The sequence below is a fragment of the Diadema antillarum genome, unplaced genomic scaffold (genome assembly GCF_040938485.1).
Source record: "Diadema antillarum isolate AM-2024a unplaced genomic scaffold, OU_Dant_1.0 seq00000076_RagTag, whole genome shotgun sequence".
Classification (NCBI taxonomy): Eukaryota; Metazoa; Echinodermata; class Echinoidea; order Diadematoida; family Diadematidae; genus Diadema; species Diadema antillarum.
This window is the reverse complement of record NW_027271170.1, coordinates 1,138,367-1,151,848: the sequence shown is the minus strand read 5'-3', so window position 1 is coordinate 1,151,848 and position 13,482 is coordinate 1,138,367. Positions and strand designations below refer to the sequence as shown.

General features: G+C 36.9%; 1 protein-coding gene across 1 annotated transcript; it reads right to left on the bottom strand.

Moving 5' to 3' along the window:
- Positions 1-2,037: 2,037 nt before the first annotated feature.
- On the bottom strand, positions 2,038-13,182 carry LOC139726037 (peroxisomal membrane protein PEX16-like). The gene is made up of 10 exons (XM_071637118.1): positions 12,972-13,182; positions 11,910-11,945; positions 11,250-11,329; positions 10,494-10,627; positions 9,771-10,024; positions 8,181-8,318; positions 4,059-4,131; positions 3,433-3,558; positions 2,961-3,025; positions 2,038-2,140 (listed from the first exon to the last, which is right to left on the bottom strand). Exons 1-10 carry the CDS (start codon positions 13,180-13,182, stop codon positions 2,079-2,081), a joined length of 1,179 nt encoding a protein of 392 aa, XP_071493219.1. The 3' UTR covers positions 2,038-2,078.
- Positions 13,183-13,482: the final 300 nt, after the last annotated feature.

The following is a 13,482-nucleotide window of genomic DNA, read 5'->3' as shown; positions in this document are numbered from 1 at the left end:
CCCACACAGTAAGTCACTGACATTGCCAACTCCTCTGAGTAAAGTCATGGCATTCTACAAAAATGGGGATGGATCCAAAAAACCAGTATCTGTATGATTCATTCTGCTTTAGTGAACATTTCAAGGCCATCCTCAGGATAAAGCATTCATGGATTACTTTACATCACAGCAGTAATAGTATTACATGTAAAATTCAATGCCTCCTACCTGTTGGGGTTATCCAGTGCAATGTTTCAAAATATTACAATACACCACAGCTGGTACTGACACCAGCTGGTGATCAGTACCAATCAATGAAAAATGAAGAGAGCAAAAATTTGGGTTAGATTGATACACTTATTATCAGCATCAGAGACTGAGAGATAAAATGCTAATAAACGGCTGGAATGAGAGTCTTTTGGTCTCTTTCCTAGCCCATTGTACAATGTACACATGTATGCAACGGTGTTTTCAGATTGACTCTAATTCATGATTCATCCATGACCTTTAAAGGGATGGAACAGTTTTGGTTGAGATGGGTGTCAGGTTTGAGATGATGTTCCTGAGATAATGAAAAACCTCTCATGAGATATGAAAAAGCATATAATTTACTAGTAAGAGGAATTCAAAGTTTATTTGATGAAAGTTGGTTTTGAAATGGCTGAGATATCCAAAACAAAGTGATCCTAACAAAGTGTGGAACCCACCTTTTATTAGGGTCACTTTGTTTTACTTTGTTTTTTGATATCTCACTCATTTCAAAACTTACTTTCATCAAATAAACATTGAATTCCTCTTAGAATTGTATGCTCTTTAGCATTTCAACAACAAAAAAGGTTCTGACAAGTACCTTGCAAAAAGTAAAAATCTGCATCCTCACATCAGCCATCCAGGCACTTCAACGTGAGAATGCCCAATGCAATTTATGCACACACACACAAGTCATCTGCAGTAATCTTCAGGACTGAAGGATGTAGAATAAACAGAAGAAGAAGAAGAAGAAGAAGAAGAAGAAGAAGAAGAAGAAGAAGAAGAAGAAGAAGAAGAACCAACGCTATACCATCCCATTAACCTGAACAACACAATATGTTATCATCACACTGTTTACTTTCACTGTGTTAAAAACACTAATTTCCACAGGAAAGCTACTAGTGCATAAAATTGGAGTCATCCACAGCACGGCATAAAAATTCATTCTTGCTTTACGGAATAATTAGAGGAAACAGTCTGCAAGAAAAAGCAGAGCAGAATAAGCTTGATACATACACTGTACTAAGTAAAATAGTCTGCATGGTACAAATTTTACATTAAGCTTCTTTTTTTTAAGGCTCGCAAACATACCTTGGATTGCAGAATAAAAGTAGAAATAGAAATTATCAAATGTACTTGATATACAGACAAACAATTCATAAAAAGGAGAATATCAAAAGTTCATATTTAGCAAAGGAAGGGAAGACATCAAAGATAAATTAACAATAAAATTACATAAACCATCAGAAAGTGCCACAAACTGGCTTCAAATGTTGGGATCTGGTGGAAAAAAGAAAGAAAGAAAACAACAACAGAAGGGAAGAATTTGAGATGTAAAAAGTTGGACAAGTTTAGGCATAAAAATTGCTCACTTGTAAATGAGATATATTGTTAATAGCTAAAAAATCCTTTACCCTTTAAAGCTCAAGTGTGCCAAATGTCTTTTGTGTGTTTGTTTGTTTGTCTGTCTGATTTTACTCAGCATAACTTACGCTGAGATGCAACAGACTACCCATGCCAATGAGCCCACATGGAAACACCTTTACACTTCTATTTGAGTCCATCACAAACATACTCTAAGAACCAGTCCAGACTTATTACAGGAACCAGCCAGCAGTCCATCAACAGTCAGTTAACACCGATCAGTGAGCGCAGGTGTAGAAATATGTGACACCAATTGCTGGGCCATGTGTAGAAATAATGACACCGACCAGTGGGCCCAGGTGTAAAAATAATGATACCGAACAGTGATCCCAGGTGTAGAAATAAGTGACACTGATCAGTGGGCCCAGGTGTAGAAACAAGTGACACCGATCAGTGGGCCCAGGTGTAGAAATAAATGATTCCAATCAGTGGGCCCAGGTGTAGAAATAAATCTTCTGCCAGGTAGGGAGATATTCCAAGATTGGTTCTGTGAACAAAAAAAAAAAGGAGATTCAATGGTTCAACATATACATTTTCATACAGTGGTGGGTGGAAAACATTGGCTTATTTACAACATCATGTGTCCTTCAACTACAAAAGTTTTCATACCAGCTGAAAATGATTCCTTCCCTAGCCAGTCACTATGTGTTAATAATTTATGGATCATTTTGTGTCTTGTGTTTTGTATATAATGAAAATTGTATTTATTTATATGTGTACATGTACATGAATGTATGTATGTATGTATGTATGTATGTACTGTATGTATGTATGTATTCAGATATTCCTATGTGTACACCCATATGCCAACAAGAAGAATTTCCTATATGGACAATAAATGAATCTGAATCTGAATCTGAATTTTAACATCTATGATAGATCCAATATCCAATGGGAATGGCTTTAAAATAAAAGGACATTAATATGACAAATTCTTATATATCAGATCATGAAAGTAAGATTGTGGTATGGTCTTACAAATACTGTAATCCTTTCATTTTGACAACATGAGCAGGATCAATTTTACACCATGTGACATTGTCTTGTTTTCTGAAGCTCTCACAGCCACCATTCCAATGGAAATTTCCAAAAACGCTGCAAATTCTCTGATCTGTCACTCAAAACTACCAAATATCTTGATACACAATGACAGGCTTCTAACTGTGCGACATACTGACTGATACTAGATTAGAACTGAACCATGGCTAAGATCACCTCCTATTGCTACATCCTATCCAAAGCTCATGTAACTGATGGAAGTTAGCCTTAGTAGCCACTTCCTGACTGAACATTGTGGGAAAACTCACTTGTAAGTAGTGCTGCACATGGAATGGATTGTCCTGTTGATCTTAGGAAACTTTCCAGCTTGCTCCTGGTTGATGAATGAAACAGGAAGAGGAAGGAATTTGACAGTTTACTTTGTCCTTGATAATTGCTATGTAAAAACAACAAACAGAGAAATTAAACCAATTATGGTATCTGTAGTCAGTTAAATATGTGAGCACTATAGACATGTACAAGAGAGTTTAACAAAATTCTGGTTTCTACACAAACATCAGCCAACTCTGGCATATACATACATGTATAACTGACAATCACATCGGGCACATTTCAAATTATTTGGAATGTAAATGATGTTCATACTGTGTTCAAATATTGTGTTTGTTTGTTTGTTTGTTTTTTGAAGAAGAAAAAAAAACCAGACCTCCATAGAAGCATTTTCCTCTTTGAGAGGTTGACTGGCAATGACAGAAAAACTAAAACGGACAGTGATCTCACCTTGTGAAGACATTGTAGCAAGGTGACCGCATGAGGTAGATGAGCAGCATCAGTCGCCGATTCACAAGGTGTGTCTTCTCTTTAGATGTTAATCTCACCTTCTGATCTCTTTTCATCATTTCCAAGCTAAAGGGAAACAAAGTGAATAAATAAAGTAAAGAGTATTTCTTTATCAGAGATGTCTTTGTAACATTCATATCAGCAATAAGGTTAGCTTAGCAAGCTTGTTTCTATGGCTTTCATATCAGCATGTATGTATACATAACATCACAAAACTTATGAAAAGAAGCAATGCATTTTGCATGAAAACATTGATTATCATTGTAAGAATTCAATAACATTCAAGAAATCAACTACTGTAACACAAGGAATGTTCGCGTGCATTTTTAACTTCCCGAGCGCCAAGATTCACGAAATTAAAATGCACGCGAAAGTTCTTGTCTACACTATATGCATTGAATGCCAGATGCAGTTCATTAAAATTTCATGCCACAAAAAAGGCTGTTGGCTCCAATTTGCGAAAATTTCATGTCACGAATATATCATTTTTTACAGTATCAGAAAATGTGCATCGCTTTTAACGGTTCCAGCAAGCAACTTGGTAATGGTGTCAGGAGTCCGCTCACCTGACTATGTCTGTTGCTAAGGAGAGTAACCATGGTTTCCATGACGACAAGCCCCACACTAGTAAACATGATACTGTCATTTTATGTGTCAAGGAAAACATTATTATTTTTTTTTTTTTGGTCCCTGAGAACATGGGTCAATACCAATTTCCCATTGGATTTAAAATCAACACAACACAAAACAAAATGATGGATACAATGAAAACATACATAATGATAACATTATTGGTACTACAAGGTTATGTCCTTCTGAGACTTGACACAGTGTGATCGATAGGATGCTATACTGGTCCACTCCTCACAACGCTTTCTGCTGCTGATGCAATTCTTTGAGTCTTCCTGACAGATTACACTCTGTCTTACAGATTATTTCAGCCATCAAAAATGCTTGACAAGGTCAGATCACATCGGTTCACAATGGTTCATATCAAACACAGTGACATATTTCAAGGTGTCACCTGATTTGATTTAGTACGAAGTAACTTTACCTACATTAAGAGCTAAAACACACACACACACATAAATCACTCTCTTTGATACAAAATGTAGATTACAGCAAGTCACATGACTCAGAGGGTAACATGTAATTGAAAAGAACTGGTTAAAACAATGTCTGGCACCAGGGTATGCTAAATATCTCCCAAGGTTACAAGCTTTAGATCCATCCTATCATAGCTGAACCTCAAAATGTTGGAATCTGTCCTGAAGATACTCCTAGAATGAAGTATAAGTACAGTTTGTTGTTGCTTTTTGTTGAAAATGTAGAAACAAGTATGTCACCAATTGCAAATACAGTCAACCTCGCCTAAGTCGAATCTATTGGGACCGGCGAAAACAATTCGACTTACGCGAAATTCGACTTCCGCGGAAGTCGAATTTTTCTTCGACTTGTATTTCCAGACGAATTTTCATAATGCAGTGTCTTATTATGTTTTTAGTGGCCGTGAAATTACAATAGACGGTAGTATTATGTTGTAATTAGTATTTTTGTTTTGTTCACGTTTTAAAAAAGAAACCTGGAGCTCAATGATTGGACTGTGATAATCGAAATGCGTTGCAAGTAATTTCTCCAAAAGATCGCGAAACGAACGCGGGAGTTCGGGGCGCCGTTATTTGTTTGGGGATGTTTTTACTTCGGTAAGAATTTGAATTAGATATATATATATATTGTGTTTTTTTTTCAATGAACTTTTCCGCACAATGCGTCATGCTCTGGTCGTGATTTGTTTTTGAAAATGTCTTTACTGTCTTGACATAGCGCTTTCAGACCTTCGCCAGACGTGCGCGATGTTCGCAAAATCTTCGTGAAACCTCGAACAGACCCCGAAGCTTCTTCGGAGAATGTCTCGCGCATGTTTCGCGACATCCTCCGACAAATTTTTATAATGCAGTGTCGTCTTATGTCTTTATCGGCAGTTGAAATACAGTAGACGGTAGCAATACGTATAGTATTTAGTGTTTTTTGTTTTGTTTTGAGTTTTAAAAAATCGAGAAACTTAGTTATTGGACTGTAATAATCGAAATGCGTTTCATGTACGTCAAAGGGATCATTCGACATTTATTTTAGCATCTTCCGGAGTTGAATGTTATTGCTATTTATTTTCGAACGTAAAAGTAAACATCCGGCATTTATTTTATCATCGTACGGAGTTGAATACTATTGTTATTCATTTCCGAACGTCAAAGCAAACATCAAATGTTAGTTTCCGCTGCACCATCGAACGCATCATTTCGAAATTTAAAAGCAAACTTCCGACAGTTATTTTAGCATCGTATGGAGCAGAATATTACTGTTATTCACTTCCGAACGTAAAAGCGATCATCTGACAATTATTTCAGCATCTTCCAGAGCAGAATGTAGTTGCTATTTACTTTCGAAATTAAAAACCAGGCATCCGACATTTATTAGATCATGGTACAAATACGGAGTTGAATATTATTGTTATTCATCTCCGAACGTCAAAGTGACCATTCGACATTTGCTTTAGCATCTTCCTGAGCTGAATGTTATTGTTATTTACTTTCGAGCGTAAAAGCTAACATCCGGCATTAATTTTATCATCGTACGGAGTTGAATACTATTGTTATTCATTTCCGAACGTCAGAGCAAACATCAAACGCTAATTTTACCATCGAACGCATCTAAATGTTACTGTTATTCATTTCAAAATTTCAAAGCAAGCATCCGACAGTTATTTTAGCATCGTATGGAGCAGAATATTACTGCTATTCATTTCCGAACGTAAAAGCAATCATCTGACATTTATTTCAGCGTCTTCCGGAGCCGAATGTTATTGCTACATGTATATGTACTTTCGAAATTGAAAACAAGCATCCGACATTTATTAAATCATGGTACAAATACGGAGTTGAATATTATTGTTATTCATCTCCGAACGTCAAAGTGACCATTCGACATTTATTTTAGCATCTTCCTGAGCTAAATGTTATTGTTACTTACTTTCGAACGTAAAAGCTAACATCCGGCATTAATTTTATCATCGTACGGACTTGAATGTTATTATTATTCATTTCCGAACGTCAAAGCAAACATTCGACATTCATTTCAGCATCTTCCGGAGCCGATCTTTATCCTTATTCATTTCATATTACCGTTATTCATTTCCAAAATTAAAAGCAAACATCTGACATTTATTTTAGCATCTTTTACGGAGCCAATTGTTCCCGCTGTTCATTTCCAAAAGTAATGGCAAACATCCGACTTTTTTCGCGGGCCACCAAAATCTTCATTTCTGAAATTTTGGTGGCCCCGGGCCACCGTTAGTGTCGAGCCCTGTATATACACGGTAGGCCTGTTTGAAAACGCATTCTTTTTTTAAATAAAAAAGTCCAAAAATTACACTTCAGATAACTCCCAATGCACGCGGAAATTATGTTTGAAACTTAAGATAATGTGTGGGGGGGGGGGGGGGACCTAGGGGAAAAAAAGATGCTTGTGAATTGTGGGGTAGCGCTCACGGTCTGCACACACATACGCAACGGAGAAATGAAAGGGAAAGAAAGGTAAAATACAGGAAAGAAAAAACCCTAAACTCAAGACAGTTATCAATCTCCTTAAAAAAATTCTCCAATGATTACTTAAAAATTTGCGTGGTTGCATTTCCATTGCGTGTTTTTCGTTAACGTAACTGGCTGTATTTTAGCAAAAGTATACACGCGACATTTACACATCATCATGGGAACTTGGCATAAACTGCGCAAGAATGCGTGTTTTTGTTTTGTTTTGTTTTTTGCTTCATTTTCGGAACACATTCGGATAAAAATTTCCGAATGTTTGATTTTGCCATTCTCGTCGTCCTTCGCAAATCGTTCGCGTGCTCCGCAAAGTCTCACTGAGTTGGAGATGTTTGCGAGCGTGGCGAATAGGCACCTACTAGGGAATTTCAAAATTCTTCAACAGTTGCAATCAAATTCGTAAACACTTGCAGTCAAACTCGCACACTGTTTTTATTGTCGGAAGCGGTTTTTGTTGTCCCAAAGACGCTCGCAAACAGAGATTGGTGGCTTGTACCGGATTGTGAGGACCTTTTCTTCTTCCTTTTTCTCCCCAAACCCTGCTGCGTTGCCCGCACATGGCTCGCCTCTATCCTGGTACATGTTATTTATGTTCTTCTCAGCTGGACATCAAGGATACAAGGGATGTTAGGGTTAACTTGTATTCGACCCTTGGGAGTATTCTATTACAAAAGTAGTGGTTTTTTCCCTTCGTTTATTTATCGAAGAATGAAAGAATGCTTCACTTCCATGTTTGAGTGACGTACGGGAAAAAAAAAAACTTCGACTTGTGCGATGAAAATTACATGTATTTACACAAATCTGAACTCGAAATTATCTTCGACTTAGACGAAATTCGACTTGTAAAACTTCGACTTGTGCAAGATTATTTTAAAGAAATAAGTAAAGAGAAAATCGGGACTTTTCTGGAGCTTCGACTTGGCCGAGTTTTCGACTTATGCGAGGTCGACTTAGGCGAGGTTGACTGTACTATACTAATGTTACATGGAAGGAAACTGCTGTGGGTCTACACAACAAGACAAAGTCTGCTGGAAGGTCAGTCTCATAATGTGACCTTTTAACCTTTGACCCCATTAGTAAGGATACAGTGTAGTAGAGGTCGTGTGATGAAGAGAGTTTCTGCAGCCAATGAAAAACCTGCCAGCTCCGTCATGCTAACCTCCTCCTCACTGCCTGGCTCACTCTCTGAAGGTAGCTTCCAGGAGCGAAGTCCTACATCAGGAGCTTTGGAAATATTAAAAAAAAAAATATTGCAAGATATTATAAAACAAATAAGCCATCAAGTTGACGTAATTTGATGAGAACTCTCTAGAGTAAAATTCACAAACTCATATTGAGTTTAAGCCCTTGAAGATGGACTGATTTTGCTATAACACACATTTCCCATACACACCTGACCAAGTATACTAAAGACTTGTCCTCAATGGGTTAAATTACAACTCTCAGCTGAACTCTGAAAGGTATCTAGATAAAATTCTACATCTATCATTTGAGAGATATATGACACCATCTTTATCCAGGGTAGCCTCTTCAGTGTTGCCACTGCTCTACCAGAGGGCCCCGTCATTACTATATCCAAGCATAGGGCCAGGTACCCATTTATACACCTGGGTCGAGAGGGACATGGTGGGTAAAAAACATCTTGTCCAAGGCTAGAGGCATTTGATGAGATTTGAACTCAAGACCTCCAAGTGAATGTAAAGAGTCTTACTCATTATGCCGCAGTGTCCCCAACAAGTTAATTCTTGTGTATTGACCCTACACATAATGCTTGTTTGAAGATAGACAAGATTTTAGTCCTGTATATGATTCTAAAGAGCAAAATGATTTATGCCAATATATATATTGGTGACTTTGAGTAACCCCCAGTAGACATATTATAAATGAAACAATTTTAATTTGTAATTCACAAGGTACAATGTATACTGAGGCATTTATCGCTGCAATAAAAATGATCGAGTCTTTTCGCTAAAATTAGTCTAAGTCAGCCACCCCCCGCCAGTGAGAAATAAAACAAGGCTAACAATGAGGTAATACACTGAGGAAAGACTTTAACAAAGTGAGAAATTTGAGAAAATTTTCTGCTATTGGAGGTCTACATCCTCCTTGATTACAGTGCACTCCCGTTATAACGAAATGCTCGGGACCGGCAGTTTTCTTTCGTTATAACGAAATTTCGTTATAACCGAACAAATACAATATATAACGAAAACAAGGAACCACGTATATATATCATTATCATGATTGCTGAATACTCATCATACACTGAAAAGCTATAGGTGAAATGTGATGGGATAACTGTATACAATAATAAACGCAAGTTTCCCTCAGAAACTGTGCGTGACACAAGGAGCGAACACAGAGTGGTGTGAAGCGTTCACCCATGCAGAGACGCTACAAATGCTCGTTCCGCTACGTATTTTCGAAAGCAATTCGCATTTTGTTGTAACGGAGCACATTTCTTTTGTTTTTCTTTGTCTGTGGCGCTCGGAAAAGACTTCGTTATAACGGAAATTTCGCTATAACCGTGTTCGTTATAAGCGAATTTTGTACCATAGACTTTAATGGTGATAATTTTGGGACCAGAAGATTTACTTCGTTATAACGAAATTTCGTTATACCCGTGTTCGTTGTAACGGGAGTGCACTGTATTTAACAGTATCCTAACAGACTTACTGGCATGAAGACACCTCACCACACGACCAGATCTCTTGCCTTCAAAGGTCAAAGGTTGAGGGTAATGCTGAGTTGCTGTGGTGGCAAGATTTTCTCTCCCTTCCCTCTGTGTGGAAGAGTCTGGACTGCTTGAGGTGTCTGACTGGGCGTGGTCTGTGGGAGGGGTGAAGAGACTCCGGTTCAAGGGTTGCATGGGGGGAGAAGACTGCACCCCTGCCTTGAAATGGTGCAGAAGAACCAGACGAAAGATAGTCCTAGGAAAGACAGTGAAACGGTAAGAAACACAGAAAATGTGATTGGACGGTAATTTGATTACATCATCATGATAGTAAAAACATTCTACTGAGGAGATCACATTGGTCCATTTTGGTTTTTCTTCTATTATTTGTAACTGTGGTTTATAGTAAAACTAAGTTTATGAAACTCTAGACTTTAAAAAAAATATGCAAAATTGCCTTTTATACTTTGTGAAAACACACACACAAAAATACTGAATATAAATGAATACTCGCTAAATACATAATGAAACAAATGTACTCGATCTATTTGAATGAATGAAGAAAGACAAGTTGAGCTAGAAAACAAATTATCTTATCATTAATATTACCTACTAGTAGTACAGACGGTAGTGTCAGTATCAATAATAGAAGTACATGTAGTAGTAGATGTAATAATATTTACATCCTATGACTGCCAAGACACCCATCTGCCAAGAAAACTCACCTTAGGATCTCAATGACAGTGATGACGATCCATTTGCCTGTTTGACCCCAAAGACTCTGAGAAGCCAGCTCAAAGAACACTTCTATGTGGTCCAAGATGGTCAGCCATCGAATCACTCGACCCTGAGGGAGACTCTGTCCCAACAAATAAACAACAAATTATCCACTCTCAGTGGCAGAAAGACAGATACAATACGGACAATACACACATACACATCCATGAAAATCTCAAAACCTCACTACACGTGTTGACAACATAAAAAGCCTGAAGAAGTTATGATAAGTAAATTTTTACAATGCTTATTAAGTCTCAATTTTTTTTTTTCAATGCTGTATTGTTCTGCAACCATATCTACCACAGACTATAACTTTACAAATAGCAACATTCAACAAGCCTTAACGGTGCTATTTACCTTTGAGAAATGTGATTTAAAAAATGTTCAAAATATCACATTTGATGTACATGTGTAGGTCTGTTGTGTAACTAACATCATTTTTGCAATAAAGCCTAAAAAATAAGGAGATATTAGAATTTTTCTCAATAAACCATTAATGTAGACAGTTTAATCTGGAAGCATTTTTATAATAACTATTGTTCACATTTTGTGTATTCAATGCTCAACATCGATTCAATACGGATTCAAATTTTTACAGTGGGTGTTTTTATTCCTAACTCACATTTTAGAACTATTCTAAAGCACTAATCCTGGTTTCTTTTTTTGTTCTGCAAATGGTAAATGAGCCTTAAAATACTCACCAGCTTTGGGCGAAGACTAGCACGGGCATTTCTCATAATTGAATCATTGAAGAAGACCAGAAGATTGGCAAGGGCATAGACTGGAAGCAAGACAAATCAGATTACACTAGCAAAACACACAATATCACTCTGGCCATGAATAAAAAAACACAGAAATTTATAATACTGTTCAATGTATTGTGTGCAATTGCACTTACATTGTAGATTATTCATTCTTTGCAGACATCCTACCTACACAACAAGCAAGTTGAAATAGGGATGGAAGAAATTGACAAACTTTACTAACGAATTATTATTAAAACACTATCATTAAAAACAAAATTCACAATAGAGAGTGTCTGTCAAATCTACTTGAGTTGACCCCCTGCCCACCCCAAGAGGACTTTCTACATAGGGAAGGGGGATCATTGTAAGTAATTTTTACTAATTAGCTAACAAGCACAGAGTAAAAAACATTCAGGCAATTTCATACTTTTTTTCATGGTAATATATCACACGGAGTATCCATGAAATAGATATATTATTTAAAATGACTTAAAATTGTTTATGGTTTCATATTGTCTAAAATGATTCAGACAGGGAAAGAGAAGAAATTTGTAACATAGGTAATCTCTCTATGAGCTCTCCTTTACTCTGAGAGAGATAACAAGTTAAACTTACCAAACTCTGAGAGAATTTCACTGTCATCAGTAAAACCTGTGAAAAGAATCAAACACAACATGAACACACATCAGAAAAATTGAAAAAAAAAAACTTTTCAAGAACAAAAATCTCTGGAATAACAGAAGGATCCTGCTGTAATTGACATTGTTAATTTCTTCTAAGCTCACGGAAAGAGACAGCTGTTTCTGTGCTTGGCATGACATGGAGAAATTGTCTATTCTATTTTTTTTTTTTTTTTGGGGGGGGGGGAGATAATTTTCTTTATAAACAATACACCAAGAATGTCATCTTAAAGATTACAGTGGCACTTTCATGAACAAAGAAAATGAAAGGAAAAAAGCAGAAGAATAAGAAGCAAATTAAAGGAATACAGAGGAAGAATATTGTTTGGATTAAAGAGATGAATTCAGTTTGTTGTTTTGCTTTTAATAATGGATGTATAACTGTAGTTCGGTCACATTCTGCAGTAAGCAGCAATTTACTTCTTACTACCAAATACTTCAGGTTGTGGCAATCAGAAAGACATTCTTGTTTGACTATTGACTGTAAATACATAACATTAGAGGGTCATTGGATTATAAACAAATTGAAGCATATTGTGCTAATTCCTAGAATGAGGAAAAGGAAATCAAAATCATGGAAACCTACAAAAGGGAAGGAGAGTTGAGTGCAAACTGTGGTTCATGCCTAAGAATCCTGGTAACAATTGAGAATCTTTTCTAATAAAGCTTTGCATCAGACTTTTTGTTTGTTTGCACATATGCTTTCTTGCATGCATTTCAAAATAAATGATACATTTGTACATGGCAAATTAATCAGGTGATAAACACACAATCACCAGTCATATTCAGGAATATTCCAAACAAAACCTTGTTTGATAAAATGAATGAAATTGTGTCACAGTAGGTGACAGTTATCATGTCAGTGCTCGAAGCCAAAGAATCCAAAAACATTGATGAAAGGAGAATCTACATGCATTAGCAATTACAGATATTTGCATTTGGTAATGGCTCCTCTGGTAAGCTACTGAATTTTCCTTTGAATTGAGGGATTGCTTACCTGCAATTAAGTACGAGAAAACTCTGAAAGTTTTCTCTACTTGAGACACAATGTCTGGATTTTGTGTCACCCATTTGCGATACCAGTCGTACGTTTCTCTATATTTAAGAGACAGCTTCCGAAGCAACTTCATCGATTCTGGAATATATTGCCGCTGATCAGGTAGGGGTAGGTCTGCTAAAGTGGCACCTGAGGCTGAAGAATCGGCCATGATCTTTCGATTGTTGATCTCCACAATTCTTCTAGATATCAGTCATCTACATTAGTACACGTAGTACATCAAAAAGAGAAAGAAAGTGAAAGCGAGTTCTGCTAAACCTGCTCTAGAAACACAAGTAGAGGCTAAGCCTGCACAACCGCACACAAACGTAATGTCCGTGTCCAGGGGGCATTTCATTGAAGCATTTTGTCCGACAAAGTTGTCAGATAGATTTGCTCTCAGCCAATCAGATGCAAGGATTTCAGTAGCTTGTAACAGTTTGTCAGAAAAATATCTGACTAAACTGCTTAA

Excerpts from the sequence above, each read along its gene's own strand:
- LOC139726037 (XM_071637118.1), bottom strand. The coding sequence starts at position 13,182 with ATGGCCGATTCTTCAGCCTCAGGTGCCACTTTAGCAGACCTACCCCTA. Across the intron at positions 11,330-11,909 it reads TGAAATTCTCTCAGAGTTTG|TCTATGCCCTTGCCAATCTT; the intron begins GTAAGTTTAACT and ends TCTTGCTTCCAG. Across the intron at positions 10,025-10,493 it reads ACTGTCATTGAGATCCTAAG|GACTATCTTTCGTCTGGTTC; the intron begins GTGAGTTTTCTT and ends TGTCTTTCCTAG.